Here is a 23,838-nt window from a genome sequence, read left to right on the forward strand (position 1 = left end):
GTTTGAGGAATTAGCAGTGTAAACATGAGAGGTTATGGGGATAGGGCCTGGGTAGGATTGTTGTCGGTGCAGACTTGATGGGCTGAATGGCCTCTTTCTGCACTGGAGGGATCCTATGATTCCTTCCCTTTGTGGAGATAGTCTGATTGTTTTTTTTTTATTCATTCGTGGGTCACGGACACCGCTGGCTGGCCTGCATTTATTGCCCATCCTTAGTTGCCCTTGTTCAGAGGGCAGTTGAGAGTCAACCACACTGATGTGGGTCTGGAGTCACATGTAGGCCAGACCGGGTAAGGATGGCAGATTTCCTTCCCTAAAGGACATTAGTGAACCAGAAGGGGTTTTTCTGACTATTGACAATGTTTTCATGGTCATCAATAGATTCTTAATTCCACGTTATCTTTTTAAATTAAATTCAAATGCTAGCATTTTCCATGATGGGATTGAAGCCCAGGTGGCCAGAACATTAGCTGTGTTTCTGGATTAATAGTCTAGTGATAGTACCACTAGGCCATAGCTTCTGCCATATATATATATATTTAGATACTTGGAAAGTTTGATCCCGTAATCCCAGTCCATTGATAAGTAACAATACAATCATTTACATTTTCCGAATTCCTCTTTACATTAACTATAATGGAGAGATTTCAGAGCAAACACGCCAAAGATTATTATTCAATTAATTGGCAAATATCTTGCTGCAGTCCCAGAGACCTTTCTTTTTAACTCCTTCATGGAATGGCACAAAAGGGACAGTTATATATAAAGAGGGGGGCAGACAGAGAGAGAGAGACAGCCACCCAGACAGTTGGAGAGAGAGGAGACACAGAGACACAGAAAGGGACAGGTATGTACTTACAGACAGAGAGGACTGGAAGGTTTGAATTATGAAAAGAGGCTGGATAGGCTGGAACTTTTTCCCCTGGAGCGTGGGAGGATGGGGGGGTGTCCTTGAGGAGGTTTATAAAATCATGAGGGATATTGAAAAGGTGAATGGCCAAGGTCTTTGCCCCAGGGTAGGGGAGTCCAAAACTTGAGGGTATAGACTTAAGGTGAGAGGGGAAAGATTTAAAAGGAACCTGAGGGGCAACTTTCTCACACAAGAGGGTGGTGCGTGTATGGAATGAGCTGCCGAGGAGGTGGTAGAGGTGGGTAGAATTACAACATTTATAAGACTTTGGACAGGTTCATGGGTAGGAAAGGTTTAGAGGGATATGGGCAGGCAATTGGGACTAATTCTGTTTTGGAAACTTAGTTGGCACGGATGAGTTGGGCTGTTTCTGTGCTGTATATCTCTATGACTTTATAATGGAGGAATTTCAGAGCAACGGTGCCAAAGATCACTATTAATTTAATTTGCAAACATTTTGCCGTAGTCCCATAGACCTTTCATTTTAATTCCTTCATGGGATGGCACCCTAGGGAATATGTTGGTGAACCGCCTTCTTGTAGATCCTGTGGTAAGACATTCCACGGATGTGTAGGAGGAAACCGGAGCACCCGGAGGAAATCCACAACAGGCATGAGAAAAACATGCAAACTCCACACAGACAGTCATCCAAGGCTGAATTGAACCTGGGCCCCTGGTGCTGTGGGGCAGCAGTGCTAACCACTGTGCCACCGTGCTGGGAAACAGATCCCGGGTGGAATGTTGAGGATAATAATTGACCATTGAGTGGGTTGAAAGTTTGTTTGGAAATGGAATTTCCTGAACCAGTACTCATCTTTCCAGGCCTCTCCTATTTCTCATCTACATGCTACCCCTTGATGGCATCATCTGCAATGGGCGGCACAGTGGCACAGTGGTTTGCACTGTTAATAGTGCTGGGTTCGATTCCCGGCTCAGGTCATTGTCTATGTGGAGTTTGCTCGTTCTCCCCGTGTCTACATGGGTTTTCTCCGGGTGCTCCAGTTTCCTCCCACCGTCCAAAAGACGTGCTGGTTAGGTGCATTGGCCAGGTTAAGTTCACCCTCAGCGTACCCGAACAGGCGCCGGAGTGTGGCAACTCGGGGAATTCCACAGTAACTTCATTGCAGTGTTAGTGTAAGCCTTACTTGTGACACCAATAAATAAAACTTACTTAACTTTTACTTTACTGTAAACACGGATGTTAGGTTCCTGATGTGTACTGATAATACTGAGCGGGATTCGAACCCGGGTCCCCAGAACATTAGCTGAGTTTCTGGACTAAAAGTTTAGATAATGTCACCAGCTCATTGCCTTCCCCTTGAACAAACAAACATAATCAAACTTTAACGTGGCAGCATAACTAAAGCCATGTGGTGGGATGGAACATTGTCACACAGTAGTTTAAAAATGGGCAATAGCAAATTGGCTACCTTACATCTCTCCTTATTTTTATTTCCATTTAAGTCAATGGCAATGCAGATCAGGAGGAAGGTGATGATCTGCTGCAGCTCTGTTATCACTCACTGTACATTATTGCCAACACTTAAAATGGCTGCCACTGAGCAATCATGACATACCGGGTCTGAAACTGAAAGGGATGTTACGAACCTCTGTGATAGTCGCTTCTTCTGTACCTTCTGGCTCATGTGTTCAGCATACACATTCCAAGTCTCACAAACGATGGAAATAAGCTCCATATTGTGTTCTTTCTGCAAGAGAGCAAAAACAAGTTTCGAGTTTACTTATTCGTATCACGAGTGGGTTTGTAAGATTAACACCGCAACAAAGCTACCTGGTTGCCACACTCTTCGGGTAAACTGAGGGAGAATTTAGCACGGCCAATGCACCTAACCAGCACACCTTTCAGACTGTGGGAGGAAGCCGGAGCGCCCGGAGAAAACCCACACAGATAACGTGCAGACTCTTGACAGACAGGATGGCAATAACCTAGGGGTATTATTGCTAGACTATTAATCCAGAAATGCAACTAATGTTCTGGGAATCTGGGTTCAAGTCCTGCCATGGCAGATGGCAGAATCCGAATTCAATAAAAAAAAGTCTACTGATGACCACAAAACTATTGTAGATTGTTGGAAAAACCCATCTGATTCACTAATGTACTTTAGGGAAGGAAATCTGCCGTCCTTACCCAGTCTGGTCTATATGTGAATCCGTAAGGTTAAATCTCATGGGATCCAGGGTGAGGTGCCTAAATGGATACAAAATTGGCTTCTAGAGGATGGTTGTAGAGAGTTGTTTTTCATACTGGAGGCCTGTGACCAGCGGTGTGCCTCAGGGATCAGTGCTGGGTCCACTGTTATTTGTCATTTATATTAATGATTTGGATGAGAATATCGGAAGCATGGTTAGTAAGTTTGCAGACAACACCAATACAGTGGACAGTGAAGAAAGTTATTTCCAATTACAATGGTATCTTGATCAATTGGGCCAGTGGGCTGACGAATGGCAGATGGAGTTTAATTTAGACAAATACAAGGTGATACATTTTGGTAGATTGAACCAGGGCAGGACTTACTTAGTTAATGGTAGGGCATTAGGGAGAGTTACAGAACAAAGAGATCTAGGGGTACATGTTCATAGTTCCTTGAAAGTAGAGTCACAGGTGGACAGAGTGCTGAAGAATGCATTTGGCATGCTTGGTTTCATCGGTCAGAACATTGAACAGAGGAGTTGTAATGTCTTGTTGAAGTTGTACAAGACATTGGTAAGGCCACACTTGGAATACTGTGTGCAATTCTGGTCACCCTATTATAGAAGGATATTATTAAACAAGAAAGAGTGCGGAAAAGATTTACTGGGATGCTACTGGGACATGATGGATTGAGTTATAAGGAGAGGCTGGATAGATTAGGACTTTTTTCTCTGGAGCGTAGGAGGCTGAGGGATGATCTTATAGAGGTCTATAAAATAATGAGGGGCATAGATCAGCTAGTCAATATTTTTTCCCAAAGGTAGGGGAGTCCAAAACTAGAGGGCATAGGTTTAAAGTGAGAAGGGAGAGATACAAAAGTGCCCAGGGGGACAATTTTTTCACACATAGTGTGGTGACTGTCTGGAACAAGTTGCCAGAGGTAGTAGTAGAGGCAGGTACAATTTTGTCTTTTAAAAGCATTTAGATAGTTACATGGGTAAGATGGGTATAGAGGAATATGGGCCAAATGTGGGCAATTGGGATGCGCTTAGGGGTTTCAAAAAAGAAAGGACGGCATGGACAAGTTGGGCCGAAGGGCCTGTTTCCATGCTGTAAAACTCTATGTCTCTATGACAGAGCCACAGCGATGTGGTTGACCCTCAGCTGCCTCCCAAGGGTAACTAGGGATGGGCAATAAATGCTGGCCAGCCAGCAACGCCCACGTCCCATGAATGAATAAAAGGACAGTGACCGAAGCTAGGAATTGAACCCGGGTCCCTGGCGCTGTGAGGCAGCAGGGCTAACCACCGTGCCACCAATTGACAAGTGCAGTTGACGGGACTGTCCTTGAGGAAAGAAACACACGCAGAATACATTTCTCAATCCAATGGTGACAACAAAGGCAGACATCCTACCACCCCTCCAAAACAAAAGTTAATTCCTACTCAACTTTCTGGGAAGGGGTGTTCCCTGCGTACGTAACTCCATTGTACTGTACTTGATTTAAAAATAAAGTTTAAAAAGATTAGAAGGGCAACTCTTTTCAAAGCAGCGCACCTGGCTGAAGAAAAGATGTATATTTTAACACTGCTTTTAATAATGTACTTCACCAGTTGTGTTCATTCACTGAAGTAGCAACACAATGAGGAACCTTTGATCTGGAAATCCTGGCACACCTCCCTCCCCCTCCACCAAAACACCAGGTTAAGAACTTTAAACATTTTTTTAAAATTATTTTTGACTGCGGGGCTTCTTTTCTTTGATAAAGCAGAGGTGCTAATAACATATCATCGTAATTCAAAGCCTCCTTCCTGCATTAGTGGGTAGACACTGTCAATTACAAAGAGTAGCGCACACCCCGTATGAGACACAGAGGCTCAGCTGCAGGCTGACACTTGAAATGGCAACTCCACAAAAGTTTGGCTCCTCATCTGACAGCAATGTGCTGACGATCATCCACTTTATCAGAACTCTCACCTCAAGGCAGTGGCAGAACCATTTCTGCCATTGTTCCCCCCCCCCCTCCAAAAGATATCAACAAATACACTCTTTACAGGAACCATTCATATTTTTGTACATATATCGATACAAATGTATTCATTTGTAGCCAGTGTTTATTGCCCATCCTTAGTTAAACCAGTTGACAGTAATCCCACATTGGTGTGGCTCCTGGAATAACATGTAGGTCAGACCAGATAAGCGTGGCAGATTTCCTTCCCTAAAGGATATTAATGAACTAGATGGGTTTTTCGGCAATCGACAGTGATTTCATGGTCATCAGTAGATTCTTAATATGAGATTGTTTTTAATTGAATTCAAATTTCACCATCTGCCGTGGCGGGTTTCGAACCCGCATCCCCAGAACATTAGCTGAGTTTCTGGATCAATAGTCTAGCAATTATACCACTGGGCCAACAAACAAACAAACAGATAGGCACACACACACACAGACACACACATGTACACATACACACACAGACAGATACACACACACACACACAGAAACACACACATACACACAGATATACACAGACACATGCACACACACACATACACACAGATACACACACATACACACACACAGATACACATACACGCACACATTAAAATAATAAACAGAACCTTTTTAATTGCTTGAAAAAATTAACAGCATATTAATGAAGAATTCAGTAACTTTAGTTGCCCTGCACGAGTTGCAAATCCTTGGCACATTAAGGATTGGTTTTCTTTACTCCGTGAGGGAGATTCCGGGCCAGGCTGCAAACAATTAGAGGAAAGATGGTAGCAGTTCCCACAGTCAGGCGACTGAACAGTCTGGAGTGAGTGAGGTCAGCTTCATGTACCCACCATTTCGGTAAGGGCACTCGGGTTTGATATACAGGAGCATGAGACAGAGAAACATAGAAACAGAATAGATAGAGCAGGAGGAGACCATTCAGCCCTTCGAACCTGCTCCGCCATTATCACAATCATGGCTGATCATCCAGTCCAATAACCTAATCCTGTTTCTTCCCATAACCTTTGATCCCATTCGCCCCAAGTGCTATATCCAGCCGCCTCTTGAATACATTCAATGTTTTCAATGAAGGGGTTAGTAGCAGGCCAGACTGGCACCGTAACAACAAAACTTAATAATGGGAACTTGAAAATCACAGTTACTTTCCAAGGAGTCTTTTAACGGATGTCCCATTATTTACTTTGGAACTTCAGATACCTGGGGTTATAAACTGCTGGAAAGAATTACTTGGAGATTGCATGTGTGTTTGTGTGCGTGTGTGTGTGTGGTCATGTAGATTGGGTTTGGTTCCTACCACGATTGAGTTGAACAGTGGCTGCTGCTAATGATTCAGATCAACAACGATTTGTATTCACGTGACACCTTTAATGATATAAAGTACTTCAAAGCACTAAATGGAATGTTTTTCCACCGTTCCCCTGACACCAGCACTGAATTATGGAGGATTTTCAGAGTTGTACTGCAGAAAGTGATGGAGATTGAAGTGCCCCTCCTCTCAGGTATCCCAACTAAATTTTGCCTGATAGTTTGTTCAGAGCAGGATATACTTCATCATTCAAAGTTCTCATCCTTGTTTTCAAACCCGCCACAGTTTCTATTCCTTCCTACTGCCATAACTCTCGGAGATCTCTGTGCTCCCCCAGTTCCTGCCTCGTGCTCGTCCCCCAATTTTAATCGCTCCTCAATTAGCGGTCGTGCCTTCAGATGTTAATCTCCAGAATTGCCTCCCTCGATCTCGCCACCTTGTGACGATATTGTGCCTTTAAGAAATGTATTTTAATCATGTTCCTTTGCAAGATGTTTCTAGCAGGCCCTGGAAGTTGGCGGCACAGTGATGTCTGTGACCAGTGTCCTTTATTGCTGCTGAGGCAGTAGAATTGATATCATACTGATTTTAATCTGGACTAATGCAGTGTTCTGCGGTTTTATGGTCCTTCGGGAATCACAGGGTGGAGCTTGGTTTGGGGATGATTGACAGGCCAGGTGACATGTCTGGGACAGTTTATTTTCTACAGAAAAGTCTAAGTTTTAGTATCATTTTCTCAGTTGCTGCCAGAAGCTTGTGGAAGAAGGCAATGTCCCTGTCTCTCCCTCCCTAGAGACGTGATGAGAGTTTCAGGACTGGGAAACCTCAGAGAATTGATCCAACATTCAAAGGACCAGCTCACAGCAGGTGTTAAAAAGCTGATGATCCAGCATCATACGAGCAGACTTGTTTCTTTTGTGCCAGGTTTAAGGAAGGGTGTATGTCTATGGGATGGTGTTTGACTTGGAACAACAGAGATAGCTAGCTGGTAGGAGTATACTGTATCATATTTGAATCTTGTAGTTGGTAAAAAGTTATGCTAATTATTTTTCTTATATTTTAACTGGGTTCTTAAATAAATTTTGTTTGATAAAAGCTTTCTAGTGGGTCATTTGAATCATACCCAAAGTGAAACATCTTGTGCTCATCCATGCCAAAATCAAATGTAAAACATAGAGTCTAGGCTACTAGGCGGCATGCTGGCACAGTGGTTAGCACTGCTGCCTCACAGCTCCAGGGACTTGGGTTCGATTTCTGGCTTGGGTCACTGTCTCTGTGGAGTTTACACATTCTCTCCATGTCTGTGTGGGTTTCCTTTGGGTGCTCTGGTTTCCTCCCACAGTCCAAAGATGTGCTGGTTAGGTGTATTGGCCATGCTAAATTGCCCCTTAGTGTCCTCAGATGAGATTAGAGGGATTAGCAGTGTAAATACGTGGGGTTACGGGGAAAGGGCCTGGGTGGGATTGTTGTTGGTGCAAACTCGACGGGCCAAATGGCCTCCTTCTGCACTTTTTTCTAAGAAAACACTTGGGGTTTCTGGCCTTGATCTTAACAACCTCTATACCTCTCTGTTCCTTTAAAATTTTCCTTGAAACCAAACCCTTTGGCCTAGTCTTGGGGCAGGATCTTTCCACTGCCAGGATCATCAGATCCCACCGAAATTTTGACTGGCCTGCCACATCTCCCCCAGCAGGCCTGGAAAATCCCAACATTAGTCACCTGTCCTAATACTTCTTTACGTGGCTTGTTGCTAAATTTGTTTAGTAACATTGCCGTTAAGTACATTGGGTTGTGTTACTTTGTTAAGGGACTTACATAAATTTAAGTTGTTGTTGCTGGGGCCTGGGAGATGTGAGAGGGTGGACCACCCGGGTGGTTGAAGTGAGGGTAGGGATAATTTTTGTGAGTCTGCGATATTTTGTTCATGTTTTTCAGCGTTAGTTTAATTCGTTCTAATAAATTTTGTTTTACGGGGCAGGTTAGTTAGCAATGAATAATTGAATATGCTTTTCCCAACAGGAAACTGGATAAACTGCTTTTGTTGGGTTGCGAAAATCTTACACAATCAGATTGGTAAATTGAAAGATACACCAAGGGCATCACATTACAGGGGCCCATTGGCAGCCCATGAAAATAATTAGGGGCCAAACGAATTTGCTCCCACCCCTGTCCTCCCCTCACTGGACGCAAAGTGCCGCAGGCAGGCTGAACCGGGGCAGTGCGGGTCCTCACTGGGGAGGAAGTCTATCTATCCCATGGGAACTGCCAGCCAACCAGCAGCTCCATCAGTCCTGGCAGCGCCAAGAGGGCATTAGTGGACACCTCTGGAACTGCAACCAGGAACAAGAAGAAGGTCCATGGATCCTGGATCGAGGTAAATCCAGGGTGTGGGTAATCTAGGAGAGGTGCCAGGGGAGAGTGGGGGTGGGGGGGGGGGGTGGGGGGTGATGTGTCTTATGCAGCAGCGAGTAGAAAGAAAAAGGGGGGATACTATATTAAGGGGGTTGCCCTCCAAAGCGCAAAAACTCCCCCCTGCCCCCCCAGATATGGTCCAAGTGCAGGTCAGAGGGACTAGGCAAAAAATGGTTCGGCACAGACAAGAGGCGCCAAAAGGCCTGTTTCTGAGCTGTAATTTTCTACGGTTCTATGGTAGGAACCGTGCCTTTCTACCCTTTGAAAAGGTTTTTGAGAAAGCAACCTGCTCACTACTGCCCGATTGCCCATGCCAATCGTTCTAACGTGTATGGCTGCCTTGTTAACAAGCTCAATTGGCCCCTAATTATTTCATTTAATTATGGTGGATGGGCTATCAATTTCAGCACCCCCCCACTGCGATATAATGGAGGTGTGGGCACCTGCCTTATTTAAATGCCCACAGTCAAAAACACATCTGGCAGGGGCACATAAAATGCAGCCCCAGAGTTTTAAGATATAATTTTGTAGTTCTCTTGCCTCATAAACTCCAGCCTTGTGCCAACATTAAGAGTTTAAAATAAGGTAGAGCAAAAGTGATGTCTACTATCGTGGTGTAGTAACACTCCTGGTTGGTCACCCACATTTCAGCCTCTATGAACTTGTGGTAATCTAAAACACTGCGACCTCGCTCTCCCTCACACAAAACCCTGCTCACCTATCGCCCCTGTGTTCGCTGACCTAAGATGGCTCTCGCAGGTCAAGCGATGCCTTGATTTAAAAATTCTCATGCTTGTTTTCAATTCCCTTCATGGCCAACTCCCTCCCTAATCCCCTTCAGCTCCAAAACATTCTGAGATATCGAAGCTCTCCTAAGTTAGGCCTGTCGAACATCCCTGATTTTAATCGTTCCATTATTGGTGGTCATGCCTTCAGCTGCCTAGGCCAAAAGCCCAGAAATTCCCTCCCTCAAACTCTTCGACAAGCTACCTCTCTTCTATCCTTTAAGACCCTCCTGAAAACTTACCCCTTTAACCAATCCATCTTGCCCCAAGATCTCCTTGTATGACCAAGCATCTAGTTTGTTTTGTGATGTTTCTGTGATGTACACTGGGATATTTTATTCCATAAAAAGGCCCTGTATAAATGTAAGTTATTGTTAATGGTCAGGACAGTGTTGTATCAGCTTTCACAGTCCAGTTGTGAAGTAAAACATGGCTGCGGGGATCATTTATTGGTACAATCCTTATATCAGTATAAAAATGGCCAAGCAAAAATCACCACTCTCCACTCAGTAAGAATCCTATCTTAGCACAGAGACAACCGCCAAATTGAATTCACAGATCCCTACAGTGCAGAAGGAGATCACTATGTCCATTGAGTCTGCATCAACTCTCCAAAAGAGCATTCCGTCCCTCTACCCTATCCCTGCTATCCCCATAATCCTAGGCATTTACTGTGGCCAATCCACCTAACCTGCACATCTTTGGACACTAAGGCACAATTTAGCATGGCCAATCCACCTAACCTGCACATGTTTGGACACTAAGGCACAATTTAGCATGGCCAATCCACCTAAACAGCATATCTTTAGACACTGAGGGACAATTTAGCATGGCCAATCCACCAAACCTGCACATCTTTGGACACTAAGGGACAATTTAGCATGGCCAATCCACTTAACCAGCACATCTTTGGACACTAAGGCACAATTTAGCATGGCCAATCCACCTAACCTGCACATCTTTAGACACTGAGGGACAATTTAGCATGGCCAATCCACCTAACCTGCACATCTTTGGACACTAAGAGACAATTTAGCATGGCCAATCTACCTAACCAGCACATCTTTGGACACTAAGGGGCAATTTAACATGGCCAATCCACCTAACCAGCATATCTTTGGACACTAAGGGGGCAATTTAGCATAGCCAATCCACCTAACTTGTACATCTTTGGACTGAGTGAGTGCATGAGTATACTTTCATATTGGGGTGAAGGCTATTGAACACCAGTGAGAAAAATAACCTGCAACTCATGTGCAAAATTAACTTTATTTCAAGTATTGTGGAAAGTAAAGGAGTTTGTTTATGTTTTTCCAATAGTTATGATGTTGCAAGCTGGTTACTATTCAGGCTTATCTATCCTCCTCGCCCCTTTCAAATATTGCACTGTGTAAGAACCACATGGTTTCGTGCAAGATAAATACATATGCTTTGTTGCTCAAAATGAGAGGTTAGATTTCAATCGTATTTTTCTGCAGTGATACCAATCTCACAGCTGGCACAGCTGGAGGGGTGCCAAGATAGCAGATGAACGCAAACACAGTGTAATGTGATGGCTCAGCTCTGGGGAGGCTGTGCTGTTGACAGCACCAACCTGTGTCTACCTGTACTCATCCTATCTGACAAGGATCGTTCTCCCCCATGACGAATGCTACCCTTGAACCTAAATTGACCCATCTGTCCATCAGGCGGGAGCTGAACTCCACTTGCACGTCTGTTCCAGATTTCTTTTGGTTGAGAGCCGACAATTTCTATTTTCTTCTTATTAACCCTTTATATCTTCTTTGTATCACAGCAAGACTGCCGTGGCATGGTGGGTAACCACTGTGGTTTTAGCCCTGTGCGTACTGAACAGGGTCTGTGTTTGTGGAAAAATGCCTGTTTGATTGGAATGTGCAGTCACATGGCAATGGTGTCCAGCATAATCTCCCCAGTAAAATAAAGTCTAAGTGTTCGTGCATAGCGGTTCACAGCATGGAAACAGGCCCTTTGGCCCAACTTGTCCATGCTATCCCTTTATCTTAACCACAAAGCTAGTCCCAATTGCTCGCATTTGGCCCTTACCCCTCTATACCCATCTTACCCTCGTGACTGTCTAAAAAGACAAAATTGTTCCCCTACTTCCGGCAGCTTGTTCCAGACACTCACCACCCTCTGTGTGAAAAAATTTCCCTTCCGGACCCTTTTGTATCTCTCCCCTTAAACCTACGCCCTCTAGTTTTAGACTCCCTTACCCTTGGGAAAAGATACTGACTATCTGGCTGATCTAGCTGGATGTTGCAACCAAACCATTTACTCTCAGGTAAACAGCTTAGTTAAGCAACTCTCAGTAAACCCTTCAAGCATGTTTATATAAATCAGTGGCGGGAGTTGGGAAATCACAGCGTTACGTAGTATTTACAGCTGCAGTAATATCCTATTCAAGGACATGTGGCATGGTGGGTCGTATCCCGCTATGCCACTAGTGGGGCGGCACGGTAGCACAGTGGTTAGCATTGCTACTTCACAGCTCCAGGGTCCAGGGTTCGGTTCCTGGCTCGGGTCACTGTCTGTGTGGCGTTTGCACATTCTCCTCGTGCCTGCGTGGGTTTCCTCCGGGTGCTCCAGTTTCCTCCCACAGTCCAAAGATGTGCGGGTTAGGTTGATTGGCCATGCTAAAAATTGCCCCTTAGTGTCCTGTGATGCATAGGTTAGAGGGATTAGTGGGTATATGTGTAGGGATATGGGGGTAGGACCTGGGTGGGATTGTGGTCGGTGCAGACTCGATGGGCCGAAGGGCCTCTTTCTGCACTGTAGGGTTTCTATGATTCTATGATCCCTGCCTCTGAGCCAGAATTTCCAGGTTCGAGTCCCACCCCAGAACTTGATAGCTGAGGAAGATGGGGTCGTAACACGGTCAAATGGGTTGAGCGTCGATACTTCTAAACATGTCAATGGCAGGTGACAAGAGCAGGAGACACTCCTGGTCAGCCACACTTGATGTGGAGTGGCGCCCCCTCAAGCTCCAAGCCCCTGGCGACAGACTAGCGACCTGTTCTGGGAAATATTAGCAATGGAAGCAGTGCACCACTAGATGCGAGAAGAGAATTTAAATGGGAAAAAAAATCCTAGTCAGCCCAAACCATCCAAACTGGTGTCCCCCCTTAGTGCCAGGGGGACTAGCTAGGGTGAATGCATGGGGTTATGGGGATAGGGCCTGTGTGGGGTTGTGATTGGCGCAGATTCGATGGGCTGAATGGCCTCCTTCTGCGCTGCAGGGATTCTATGATTATTTTCGACATGAGCTGTCTCCCACCCTAATTATTTTTGTGTCATCCTATTGATATATCCTTCTGTTCTTTTTCCTCTTGTACTCATCTTAACACTGTATGGGGCAGTAGGGAGTTCCAAATTCTAACCACTCTCCAGACTTTACGAGATTGTTGGGTGAAATGGCATCATTCAACACCTACCTGGGGAATGTGCACTCAAAGGCACTTATTGAAGGGGCTATGTTGTGGCAATTTAGTGCGAGGAGAGAGCTGTGCATACTGATAGAACAGCTCTTAATGAATGTTATTGTGTAATTAATTTAACATTTGGCAGTGTCTAGCTTGCTGGCAATTAAGGCATCCTTAACTGATCTGGTAGACACTTGGCGAGGTAAAAAGGGAACTTGGCTTCCTTACAAAAAAAGGGATCCAGACTGTATTTTATCTATACTTTTTTTTTTCCTTGTCGGGATGTTATAGAATCGTATTTCTGAACTTGCACTCCATTTTTAATGAAACTATAACTGACTCTCCCATGGATGTCATGTTGTTATAACTTGGTGTTCAGGACTGCACTGCCCAAGACCGCAAGAAACTACAAAAGGTCATGAATGTAGCCCAGTCCATCACGCAGATCAGCCTCCCATCCATTGACTCTGTCTACACTTCCCGCTGCCTCGGCAAAGCAGCCAGCCCGGAGTTGAGGGGGTTGAGCTATGAGGAGAGGCTGAATAAACGAGGCTTGTACTCGTCAGAGTTTAGAAGAATGAGGTGGAATCTCATTGAGACGTATAAGATGTTGAATGGGATGGATAGGATAGAGGTGGAGAGACTCTTCCCGCTCAGAAAGGACAGTAGGACTAGGGGGCACAGCCTCAAGATAAAGGGGGTGCGGTTTAGAACGGAGTTGAGGAGGAACTTCTTCACTCAAAGGGTGGTGAATCTCTGGAATTCTCTGCCCGTTGAAGTGGTGGAGGCTGCCTTGCTAAATATTTTTAAGACGCGGGTTGATAGGTTTTTGATAAGCGAGGCGATTAAGGGTTATGGGGAGAGGGCGGGAATGTGGAACTGAGCCACGACGGATCAGCCATGATCTTATTGAATGGCGGGGCAGGCTCGAAGGGCTAGATGGCCTACTCCTGCTCCTATTTCTTATGTTCTTATAATTAAAGACCCTACACACCCCGGACATTCTCTCTTCCACCTTCTTCCGTTTGGAAAAAGATACAAAAATCTGAGGTCACGTACCAACTGACTCAAGAATAGCTTCTTCCCTGCTGCTGTCAGGGAATGGATTTACCTCGCATTAAGTTAATCTTTCTCTACACCCTAGCTATGACTGTACCATTGCATTCTGCACTCTCTCCTTTCCTTCTCTATGAACGGTATGCTTTGCCTATATAGCACGCAAGAAACAGTACTTTTCACTGTATGCTAATACATGTGACAATAATAAATCAAATCAAAATCGAAAAGGAGAGTCCTACAGCTGGCCTTTAATTATAAACCACATTAGTAGGTTATCAGACACACATTTTTAAAGGCTCGGAAATTTGGCTGCTTCTGCCACATCCTGCCTCCAACAAGCTTCTAATTGAGCGGAAACAAGAGCAGGTTTGCCAGCATCAATCAGAGAGAGAAACAGAGTTAAGGTTTTGGATCACTGGAAGGAGGGAGGAGGTGGAAACTACAACATAAAATAGCAACTTTAAAAACAAAGAGCATATGGCTGAGGTTAGAGGGGGAGGGGAGTGTTTTGCTTGAAGCAACATGTGCATAGGATATTACAAAAAAGAGAAGGGGGGGGGGTGTTAAGATCAAAGGGAAAGGTCAAAATCTCAATGTTGGGTCCCTTGGCTGTAATATGCCCAATCAGAAGGTGAGGTGCTGTTCCTCCAGTTTGCACTGGGCTTCACTGGGGCATGGCAGCAGGGGAAGGGTGGACATGTGGGCATGGGAACAAGATACTGAGTTAAACAGTTAGCCGGTAGGGTTTAGTTTTGAGTTTCTGGTATGAAAATCTATGATTCAATGGAAGGTCTTTAAACCCTGCCAGACCGCTGTGTTACTTTGTTTTGAGTGCTAAGACCCCCACCCCATGGTTCCATCGTTTTCTTATATTCACGTTTGGGTGACGCGTGGTATAAGAAACAGCTTTTGTGCTGCAGCACTGGTGTAGTGGTATTGTAATCCAGAGGCCCGGGGTGATGCTCTGGAGACCAGGGTTCAAATCCCACTGCGGCAGATGGCGAAATTTGAATTCAATAAAAATCTGGAATTAAAAGTCTAAAGATGATCATGAAACTACCATCGATTGTTGTAAAAACCCCTCGGGTTCGCTAATGTCCTTTAGGGAAGGAAATCTGCCATCTTTACCAGGTCTGGCCTACATACGACTCCAGACACACAGAGACGTGGTTGGCTGTTAAATGCCCTCAGGGATGGGCAATAAATGGTCACCCAGCCAGTAACTCCCACATCCCATGAATAAGCGACATCAGAGACGCTCATACAAACAGTGCACGACCGAGGAACGAAGAAAATACATCAGTAGGATTTGAAATCATCTTCATGAGGTACAGCGCGAAAATCATGAGGGCACAACAACAGATGTGGTGTTTTGAAATGAAAAATGACATGAGTATAAACCTGTGTCTGGATCACACCGCAAAGCTAAGTTTACTAAACCGAAAAACCAACAAGGAAGTTGTTGTTACCTTAAAGTAACTGAGGAATTCTGCCAGAGTCATCTCTTCACCGTTTGGTTTAATGCCTTGAACATTTATACGATCCCATATTGTCCATTTTTTGTCACGGTACTGCAACGTTGAAAAGACAAAGTTATTCACATAGTTGTCAAGGTGGCGGGGGGTGTTGTTTAAGGAGTTCAGTAAGATAGTCTCAAGGCGTCCACCAAAAATAACCAGAGTAAGTGCAGAATCAAGTACAGTTTGTACCCCAAACTAACTGTCTGTGTGGAGTTTGCAGTTACTAGGGGGGCACTGGTTTAAGGTGCGAGGGGCAAGGTTTAAAGGAGATGTACGAGGCAGATTTTTTACACAGAGACTGGTGGGTGCCTGGAACTCGTTGCCGGGGGAGGTAGTGGAAGCAGATGCGATAGTGAGTTTTAAGGGGCGTCTTGACAAATACATGAATAGGATGGGAATGGAGGGACTTGGTCCCCGGAAGGGTGGGGGGGTTTTAGTTCAATTGGGCAGCATGGTCGGTGCAGGCTTGGAGGGCCGAAGGGCCTGTTCCCTGAAGTTTCTTAAACCAGTAGTTCTCAACCTTGTTGTTTCCACAGTCTACCCACAATCCCCCACGAAAAGACAAGTTTTAAAAAAAGTTTATTTATTAGTGCTTACATTAACACTACAATGAAGTCACTGTGAAAATCGCCCAGTAATTTTCTTTGTTCTCCCTGTGTCTGTGTGGGTTTCCTCCAGGTGCTCCGGTTTCCTCCCACACTCCAAAGATATGCGGGTTAGATTGATTGTCATGTTAAATTGACGCTGGTGTCAGGGGAATTAGTAGGGTAAAAATGTGAGATTATGGGGATGGAGCCTGGGTTGGATTGTTGTTGGTGCAGACTCAACGTGCATCTAACTGGACAGAGATTGTCATGTGACCAGATCAGCCCTGGCAGTGGGAGGTGAAAGTACCAGCTTGGGAAGTGTCAATAGTTTGACATAGCCTGAGATCTTCACTATGATAGAGAGGCTGGCTCTCAGTTGTTGCAAGAATGGCTGAAAGAAAAGGACCGGCATGGTGGCACAGTGATTTGCACTGAAGTCTCACAGCGCCAGGGCCCCGGGTTCGATTCCCGGCTTGGATCACTGCCTGTGTGGAGTTTGCACGTTCTCCCCGTGTCTGCGTGGGTTTCCTCCAGGTGCTCCAGTTTCCTCCCGCAGTCCAAAAGACACGCTGGTTAGGTGCATTGGCCGCGCTAAATTCTCCCTTAGTGTACCCGAACAGGCGCCGGAGTGTGGGGGATTTTCACAGTGACTTCATTGTAGGGTTAATGTAAGCCTACTTGTGGCACTCATAAATAAACTTTTGAAAAAAACTTGTCTCTTCTTGGGGGGATATGGGAGGTTGTGGGTAGACTGTGGAAACAGTAAGGTTGAGAACCGCTGGCTTAAGAAGCTTCCAGTTTCTATGTTGGGAAGAGGAGTGAGATGGTTTGTGCTTTTCTTCTGATTTCCGTGTGTCTGTTTGTACATGTGTAGCGGAGACAGATACTCCACATGCAATTTAGCCCCGGGGGAAGAGACTGAACTTTACTTGTTTACTTATGACAATAAAATCTAAGATTCCTTCAAGTTAACTTAATCTTCAGAGAGTGTGCTTGATCTTTACATTCCATCGCAGAATGGCTACAGGACAGGAGGAGGCCATTTGGACCATCAGGTTTAAACTGGCTCGGAGAATTTCCTGAGTGTTCAGTTACCACAAATGCAACTCACCAGAAGACAAATATCTCTGGAAAGCTGTGATGTCAAAATGTATTGTTCTAGGCAGAGCCACCAAGATTGTAATTGTGAGCAAATAACTCCAACCAGCCCAGACCAAGACAGTAAAAATTGTCACAACAACAATCCCTATGTGTGGAATTTCACTATCGCCTGCACTGGCACTTTGTCTCAAAGGTAAAGTCGGTTTGTGCTATTTAGCAAGTGTTGAGGTCAACAATAGCAACAAAGCTTGCATTTATAAGTCCCTCAACCTAGAAGAAAGTTATCATAAAATCCCTACAGTGCAGAGCGAGGCCATTCAGCCCATCAAATGGGCACTGACAACAATTCCACCCAGGCCCATGTATTTACCCTAGCTAGTCCCCCTGGCACTGAGGGACAATTTAGCATGGCCAATCCACCTAACCTGCACATTTTTGGAGAGCTGGGGGAAACTGGAGCACCCGGAGGAAACCCACGCAGACATGGGGAGAATGTGCAAACTCCACACAGAGAGTCACTCAAGGCCGTAATTGAACCTGGGTCGCTGGCACTGTGAGGCTAACCATTGTGCTGCCGTGCCATCCAAGTTGCTTCACAGGGATGTAAGAAAGACCAGAGCTGAGCTGACTCTGCCAATACGGTACCTCTGCAGTGTTCTATGATACATAGAAGACCACATTACACAGAATAGCCCTAGGTTCCCACGGCAGCCACAAAGAACGGGCTAATGTTTTGTCTTTTGTTTTAGGAAGTAGGCTAAGGGACGATTCCCACCAAACAATTGTCAAATTCATGTAAAAACTGGAGTAAATCCTGCTGCTTTTTTCCAGCGGGTGTTTCAAAATGAATCTCCCACAATCTGTGCACTGCAGAGTGTCTCAGCGTGAATGACGCTGAGAATCAGTGAGCAGGGCCCGTTCCCCCCTGAAGAGGCTGGCAGCATAGCGCTGAGTGGGCTACTGCGCACGTGCTGAGATTTCAGTGCCCAGATCGGCGCGTGTGCAGTGGCCCCTGTCTGCCGGCCTCCCAATTGCTGGCCAGCATCACTGACAATGCAACCACCCCCTCCTCATATGACCCGATTGCTGTCCCCCCAAACATGCCCGTGCCAGCGTCGACCCCCCCCCCCCCCCCCCCCCCACCAAACCCCCTAACCCCAACCTGCCTCGATGTTCCCCCCTCGCTGCCCTGTTCTCCTGGATCCTCTGGGGGGCTTTGATTGCCCCCTTCACTTCAGAGGGGTTGGGTTGCCAGCTCCCCGCAAGTGGGGAACGATACTAAACCCCACTGGAGTGAAAAACTCCTAGAAGTTGGGGTGGGGGAGGGGGGGGGGTGGTGAGAGGCTAGTGGGCCTGGAGGCTTCGGTCCCGGGTCTGCTAATAAAATTCAGATTGTATGGAAATAGTAATTTAAATATGTTATACAACTTTGTGCTGATGTTTGGTCTGGAAATCGGGCAGCTGGAGGTGCGCGGAGGCCTTGGCACCCAGCGAGAAGCCTGAGAAATGGCCTCCGCTGGAGTCTCGCGGCCCACTGCACTACAATAGCAGCTCAACGGGCTGGGAGAATCACCCCCAATATCTTTGCCTTCTTTGCATAAAACCAATACATGGAAGGAGATGAAGGAGATAACGTTAACGCATTAGGGCTACACCTTGATTTGGACACTTTATAACTGCGTTTTGTGTCTTTTAAGGGGCCAATCAAAATACCCGCAGTATTGTCTAAAATATTAATTCGCCCCACTTATGGAAAGAAATGAACCCGGAAATTTGCAGCAGTAACAAGTCCAGGAATGGCGAGAAACGGGGTTTGTGCTGCCCACGTCTTCAGCCGCAGTGGGTACGAGGTCCAACCAAAACGCCACGTGACAAAGGAAAAGAACACAGACTCGGAATCAACCCACTTCAGATAACTGGGTTAATGCTTCCCTCAAAATACTTCACATCAGCTCATTAAATACTCTCACTCTCAACCTTTCCACACCTGATGGTGCATAGGTCAGACTTTTATCTGTTCCATAGCCATTAATTCCCAGAACATGTTGCTAGTCTGTCGCCAGGGGCTTATAGCTTGAGGGACAACAGTCCACATCAAGCATAGCCACACTCTCTCTCTCGCACACACACAAACAGACAGACAGACAGACACAGACACAGCACACATGCTCGTGCACACACACAACAAACACACAAACACACACATATACCCTCCTGCACATATACATCACACATGTGCATGTGCACACGCACAAACACACACACACACTAACACACACACATACATGCACTAACACACATACATGCACTAACACTCACACACACCCACTAATACACACACACATGCACTAACACACACACACACGCACTAACACACACACGCACCAACAGACATATACATGCACTAACACACACACATGCACTAACACACACACCCACTAGTACACACACACACATGCACTAACACACACACGCACCAACAGACATATACATGCACTAACACACACACATGCACTAACACACACACCCACTAGTACACACACACACATGCACTAACACACACACGCACCAACAGACATATACATGCACTAACACACACACATGCACTAACACACACACCCACTAGTACACACACACACATGCACTAACACACACACGCACCAACAGACATATACATGCACTAACACACACACATGCACTAACACACACACCCACTAGTACCCACACACACATGCACTAACACACACACACCCACTAGTACGCACACACACATGCACGCACTGACACACACATTAATATTCATACGGCCCAATTTCGAGATTGTAACCAAAAACCTCTGCAAATAAAGTATGATAATCATGGCATGGAATTGCGAGGTGAAAATAATTGTAATCCAGCCGTGAGTTTCAACAACAACAATCCCCTCCACCCCACCCCCGTGCCCCACCCCCTGCATTTTGGGCCATAACAATCTCTTCATTCTCTGTCCCATTTCATGTCACTTTGTGTTGCCTTGAAAGGAGAAAGTACAACGAAGAACAAGCGACCGCCCTCCTTTGAAACAGGCGCATGTACACACACACACATCTATTTACATAATATATTATAAAGTAAAATCCTTCACTTCTTGGGTTTCAGAAGTGAGCAATGATGACCCAAACCTTCGGTTTTAGACACTGGGACTAGCTCTGGGGTCAACAGTTTACCACTGCAGCCTGCAACTGGAAACAGTTTCTTTGAGTCAAATAACTGGAGTGATCGATGAGTTCGGCTGGGATGTAAGTAGAGCAGCTATTAATTCATTTGTCTTGTATAAGTCTGTTGTAGGATAAATGGTATTCCCTAATTTTCCTTTATTCAGACCATATATTGGGCAAAGAATGTCCCATGTTTCTCCTTTTTCATGGACATTAACTCACTAACTGTACAGTTATCTCATTCTCCACCCCTCAGGAATATTGAGATATATAAATCTCCCGTCTCCTATTAATGTCTCAACCCACATTATTTCATCTGTCTCTCTCTCTCTCTCTCTCTGGTGCTTTTACTTGCCTGTCTGGCTGGGTTCATGCCTCTTTTCCAAAGGCGGGTGGGGGGGGGTGGTGGTGGTGGTGATGGGAGGATGGGGGTGGTTAGTTGGGGGGGGGGGTTGGTGTTGTGTTTGCCCACAGCTGTTCCCTCTCTCTTCAGCCCCGTTTCCTGTCTCCATCAATCCACATGTGAAGTGGGGGAGGAAAAGGGGAGCTGAGAGCGGAAATGCTGCCACAGGCCGATGCGAGGCAAGAACTCGGGCCAGCCAGAGCATTCAGCGTCCTGTCTTAAAGTCAGGAACACTGCGGGGCTGCGGGCAAACAAATAACAGCCAGCAGACTGCTAATGAGGAACAGACCTCCAGGAGCAGCCCCCCCCACCCCTCCTCTCTCTCTCTCTTTCTGTTTGACGGTGGACACTGCTCCAGCTCACAGTTTGCAAATCAACAGGGAAATTGGTATCCAGCACAAGGTAAAAAAGTTAAAATAAAGTTAAGTTATTAGTCACAAGTAAGGCTTACATTAACACCGCAATGAATTTACTGCAAAATTCCCCTAGTCGCCACACTCTGGCGCCTGTTCGGGTTAACGCACCTAACAAGCATGTCTTTTAGACCCGTGGGAGGAAACCGGAGCACCCGGCGGAAACCCACGCAGATACGGGGAGAATGTGCAGTCTCCACACAGGCAGTGACCCAAGTCGGGAATTGAACCCGATCTGGACTCGAAACGTCAGCTCTTTCTTTCTCTCCTTACAGATGCTGCCAGGCCTGCTGAGATTTTCCAGCGTTTTCCCTTTCGCTTTCGGATTCCAGCCTCCGCAGTAATTTGCTTCTATTAATCGAACGCGGGGTCCCTAGCCGCTGTGAGGCAGCAGTGCTAACCACTGTGCCACCGGTTCAGCTCCCTCTGCGAGATTCTGTATTTGACAAGTCAAAGTGTGATCTCTTGGGGCTGCACGCAGGCTGGGTCTGTGCAGGATCAAGTTAATTTAGCCTGGGTCTGAGGGGGGTCGGGTTGGTGAGGGGGTGTGGCGGGTCTGTTAAATTAGAAGTGGTTGAGGAACCACAAGAGCAAGCTAAAGTAGGGATTGGGCCACTTGGAAAAAAAAAATTCCTCCAAAACAGGGAAATCTTAGAAAAAGAAATGGGCGATTTAAGTCTTTAACGCGGAAAATCGCTTCCTACAATGTGGTGACCAGAACTGCAGGCAGTACAATGGCTTTAATGAGGCAATCCACTTCCTTCACACAGAAATTCAGATTTCTGTCTGAAAAGAAATACTTCAGCTCTGCTCAGAGAGGATATGATACAGCTGGCCAAACGGGTATATTCTGGTGGGGCAGGGAGAGGCAGGGAGGCGTTAAGACTGCAATGTGCACCCGTGACATTTGTCATTTGGAAATCTGCCCAATTATCTTTCTAAAGCATCTGGTATTCCAGCACCATTTCAATTAAGAGGCGAGGCCAGAACATCTGGACCTCAGTCTTGTGAGTCTGGGGAGCCGGGATCTGATCTCAATGTGAGCCTGCGGTGCCAGAGTTCATTTCTTCTGGAAGGCCCCCCATTCCCACCCTCTCCCCCCCCTCCCCAATCAATCACAGCTGCAGTTTTAACAGCACTCACGTTTAACTCCTGTTAATGAGGTTTAATCTCCGATTACTGCAAACGTTCCAAAGCACCGCTGCCTCAGTCACTGCCTGGTCTTTCAAGCGATAAGACGGCACCTGGGATCCTTGCCCGTATTAGCCAAGGTGTAGAATATAAGAGTAGCGAGGTTATCTTGCAGCTGTCTAAAACGCCGGTTAGGCCACAGTTAGAGCACTGTGTGCAGTTCTGGTTGCCACACTATAGGAAGGATGTGATTGCACTGGAGAGGGTGCAGAGGAGACTCATCAGGATGTTACCTGGGCTGGAGCTTTTCAGTTACGAAGAGAGACTGGATAGACTGGGGTTGTTCTCCTCAGAGCAGAGGCGGCTGAGGGAAGGACCTCACCGAGATGCACAAAATTATGAGGGATTATAGTACGGGTGGATGGAAAGAGACATTTCCCCCTTAGTAGAGGGGTCAATAACCAGGGAGCAGAGGTTTTCCACTGGGTGCTCCTCCCACAGTCCAAAGATGGGCAGGTCAGATTGATTGGCCGTGTTAAATTGACCCTAGGATTGGCAGGGTTAATATATGGGGTCATGTTGATAGGGCCAGGATGAGATTGCGGTTGGTACAGACTCAAAGGGCTGAATGGCCTCATTCTGTACTGTCGGGATTCTACGTAAGGAGCAGGGGATTTGAGGAAAACCTTTCTCACCCAAAGGTTGGTGGAAATCTGGAACTCTGGAAAGGGTGATAGAGGCGGGAACCCTCACAACATTTAAGAAGCACTTGAAAATCCATAGGATACAGGGCCACGGACCAACTGCTGGAAAAGGGGATTAGAATAGATAGATGCTCAATGGCTGGCACACACGCAATGGGCCGAAGAGCCTCTTTCTGTGTTGTAAAACTCCCTGGAGATGATGGCAACAATGCTCTACTACAAAGTCATGCCCACACTTGCGTGTGCCTACACCCAGCACGCTCACTAACCTCAGTTCATCTGAGGCACTAGCAAGCAAGAGAGGACAAATCCTTTCGGATCAGGGTGGATATCTTGAGATGAGGTGGCAATAAACTTGTCTCATGACAGTTGCGGAGAGGAAATTCATCATAATAGGACGTGACGATTAAAATAATATTTCAGGAAACAAGTAATAAATCAGATCCAGGCATGAGACTTCCTGAGGAAATTAGGATCTCCCCTCGCAAGGCTGGGGCTCTGATAACAAGAGCAGGGATTCTACAAAACCTTGATGATGCAAAAAATGAATGATCAGATAATTATTGCTGGCGCAACAGAGGAACTGACGAACTTCAGAAAATAATCCTTGTAAAGTCCAGTTCATATAAACACTGTACGTGTTAACAAAAGCCTACATTATGTCCAGATAACATTACGTACTCGGGTCCAATAAATAAACA

The 23,838-nt window shown here is 45.9% G+C and overlaps 1 protein-coding gene across 1 annotated transcript in view; it reads right to left on the reverse strand.

Annotated features, from left to right (window-relative positions):
* Window positions 1-23,838, reverse strand: part of LOC145341333 (ubiquitin-like modifier-activating enzyme 1) — a 261,826-nt gene that overhangs the window by 10,874 nt on the left and 227,114 nt on the right. The window contains exons 23-24 of the mRNA XM_080186247.1: window positions 15,551-15,652; window positions 2,519-2,619 (exon numbers count right to left, since the gene is read on the reverse strand). Coding sequence (XP_080042373.1) covers window positions 2,519-2,619; window positions 15,551-15,652 — 203 coding nt within the window. The remainder of the gene's footprint in view (window positions 1-2,518; window positions 2,620-15,550; window positions 15,653-23,838) is intronic.

This window comes from Carcharhinus amblyrhynchos, chromosome 3 (genome assembly GCF_965287045.1).
Source record: "Carcharhinus amblyrhynchos chromosome 3, sCarAmb.v2.hapA, whole genome shotgun sequence".
Taxonomy (NCBI): Eukaryota; Metazoa; Chordata; class Chondrichthyes; order Carcharhiniformes; family Carcharhinidae; genus Carcharhinus; species Carcharhinus amblyrhynchos.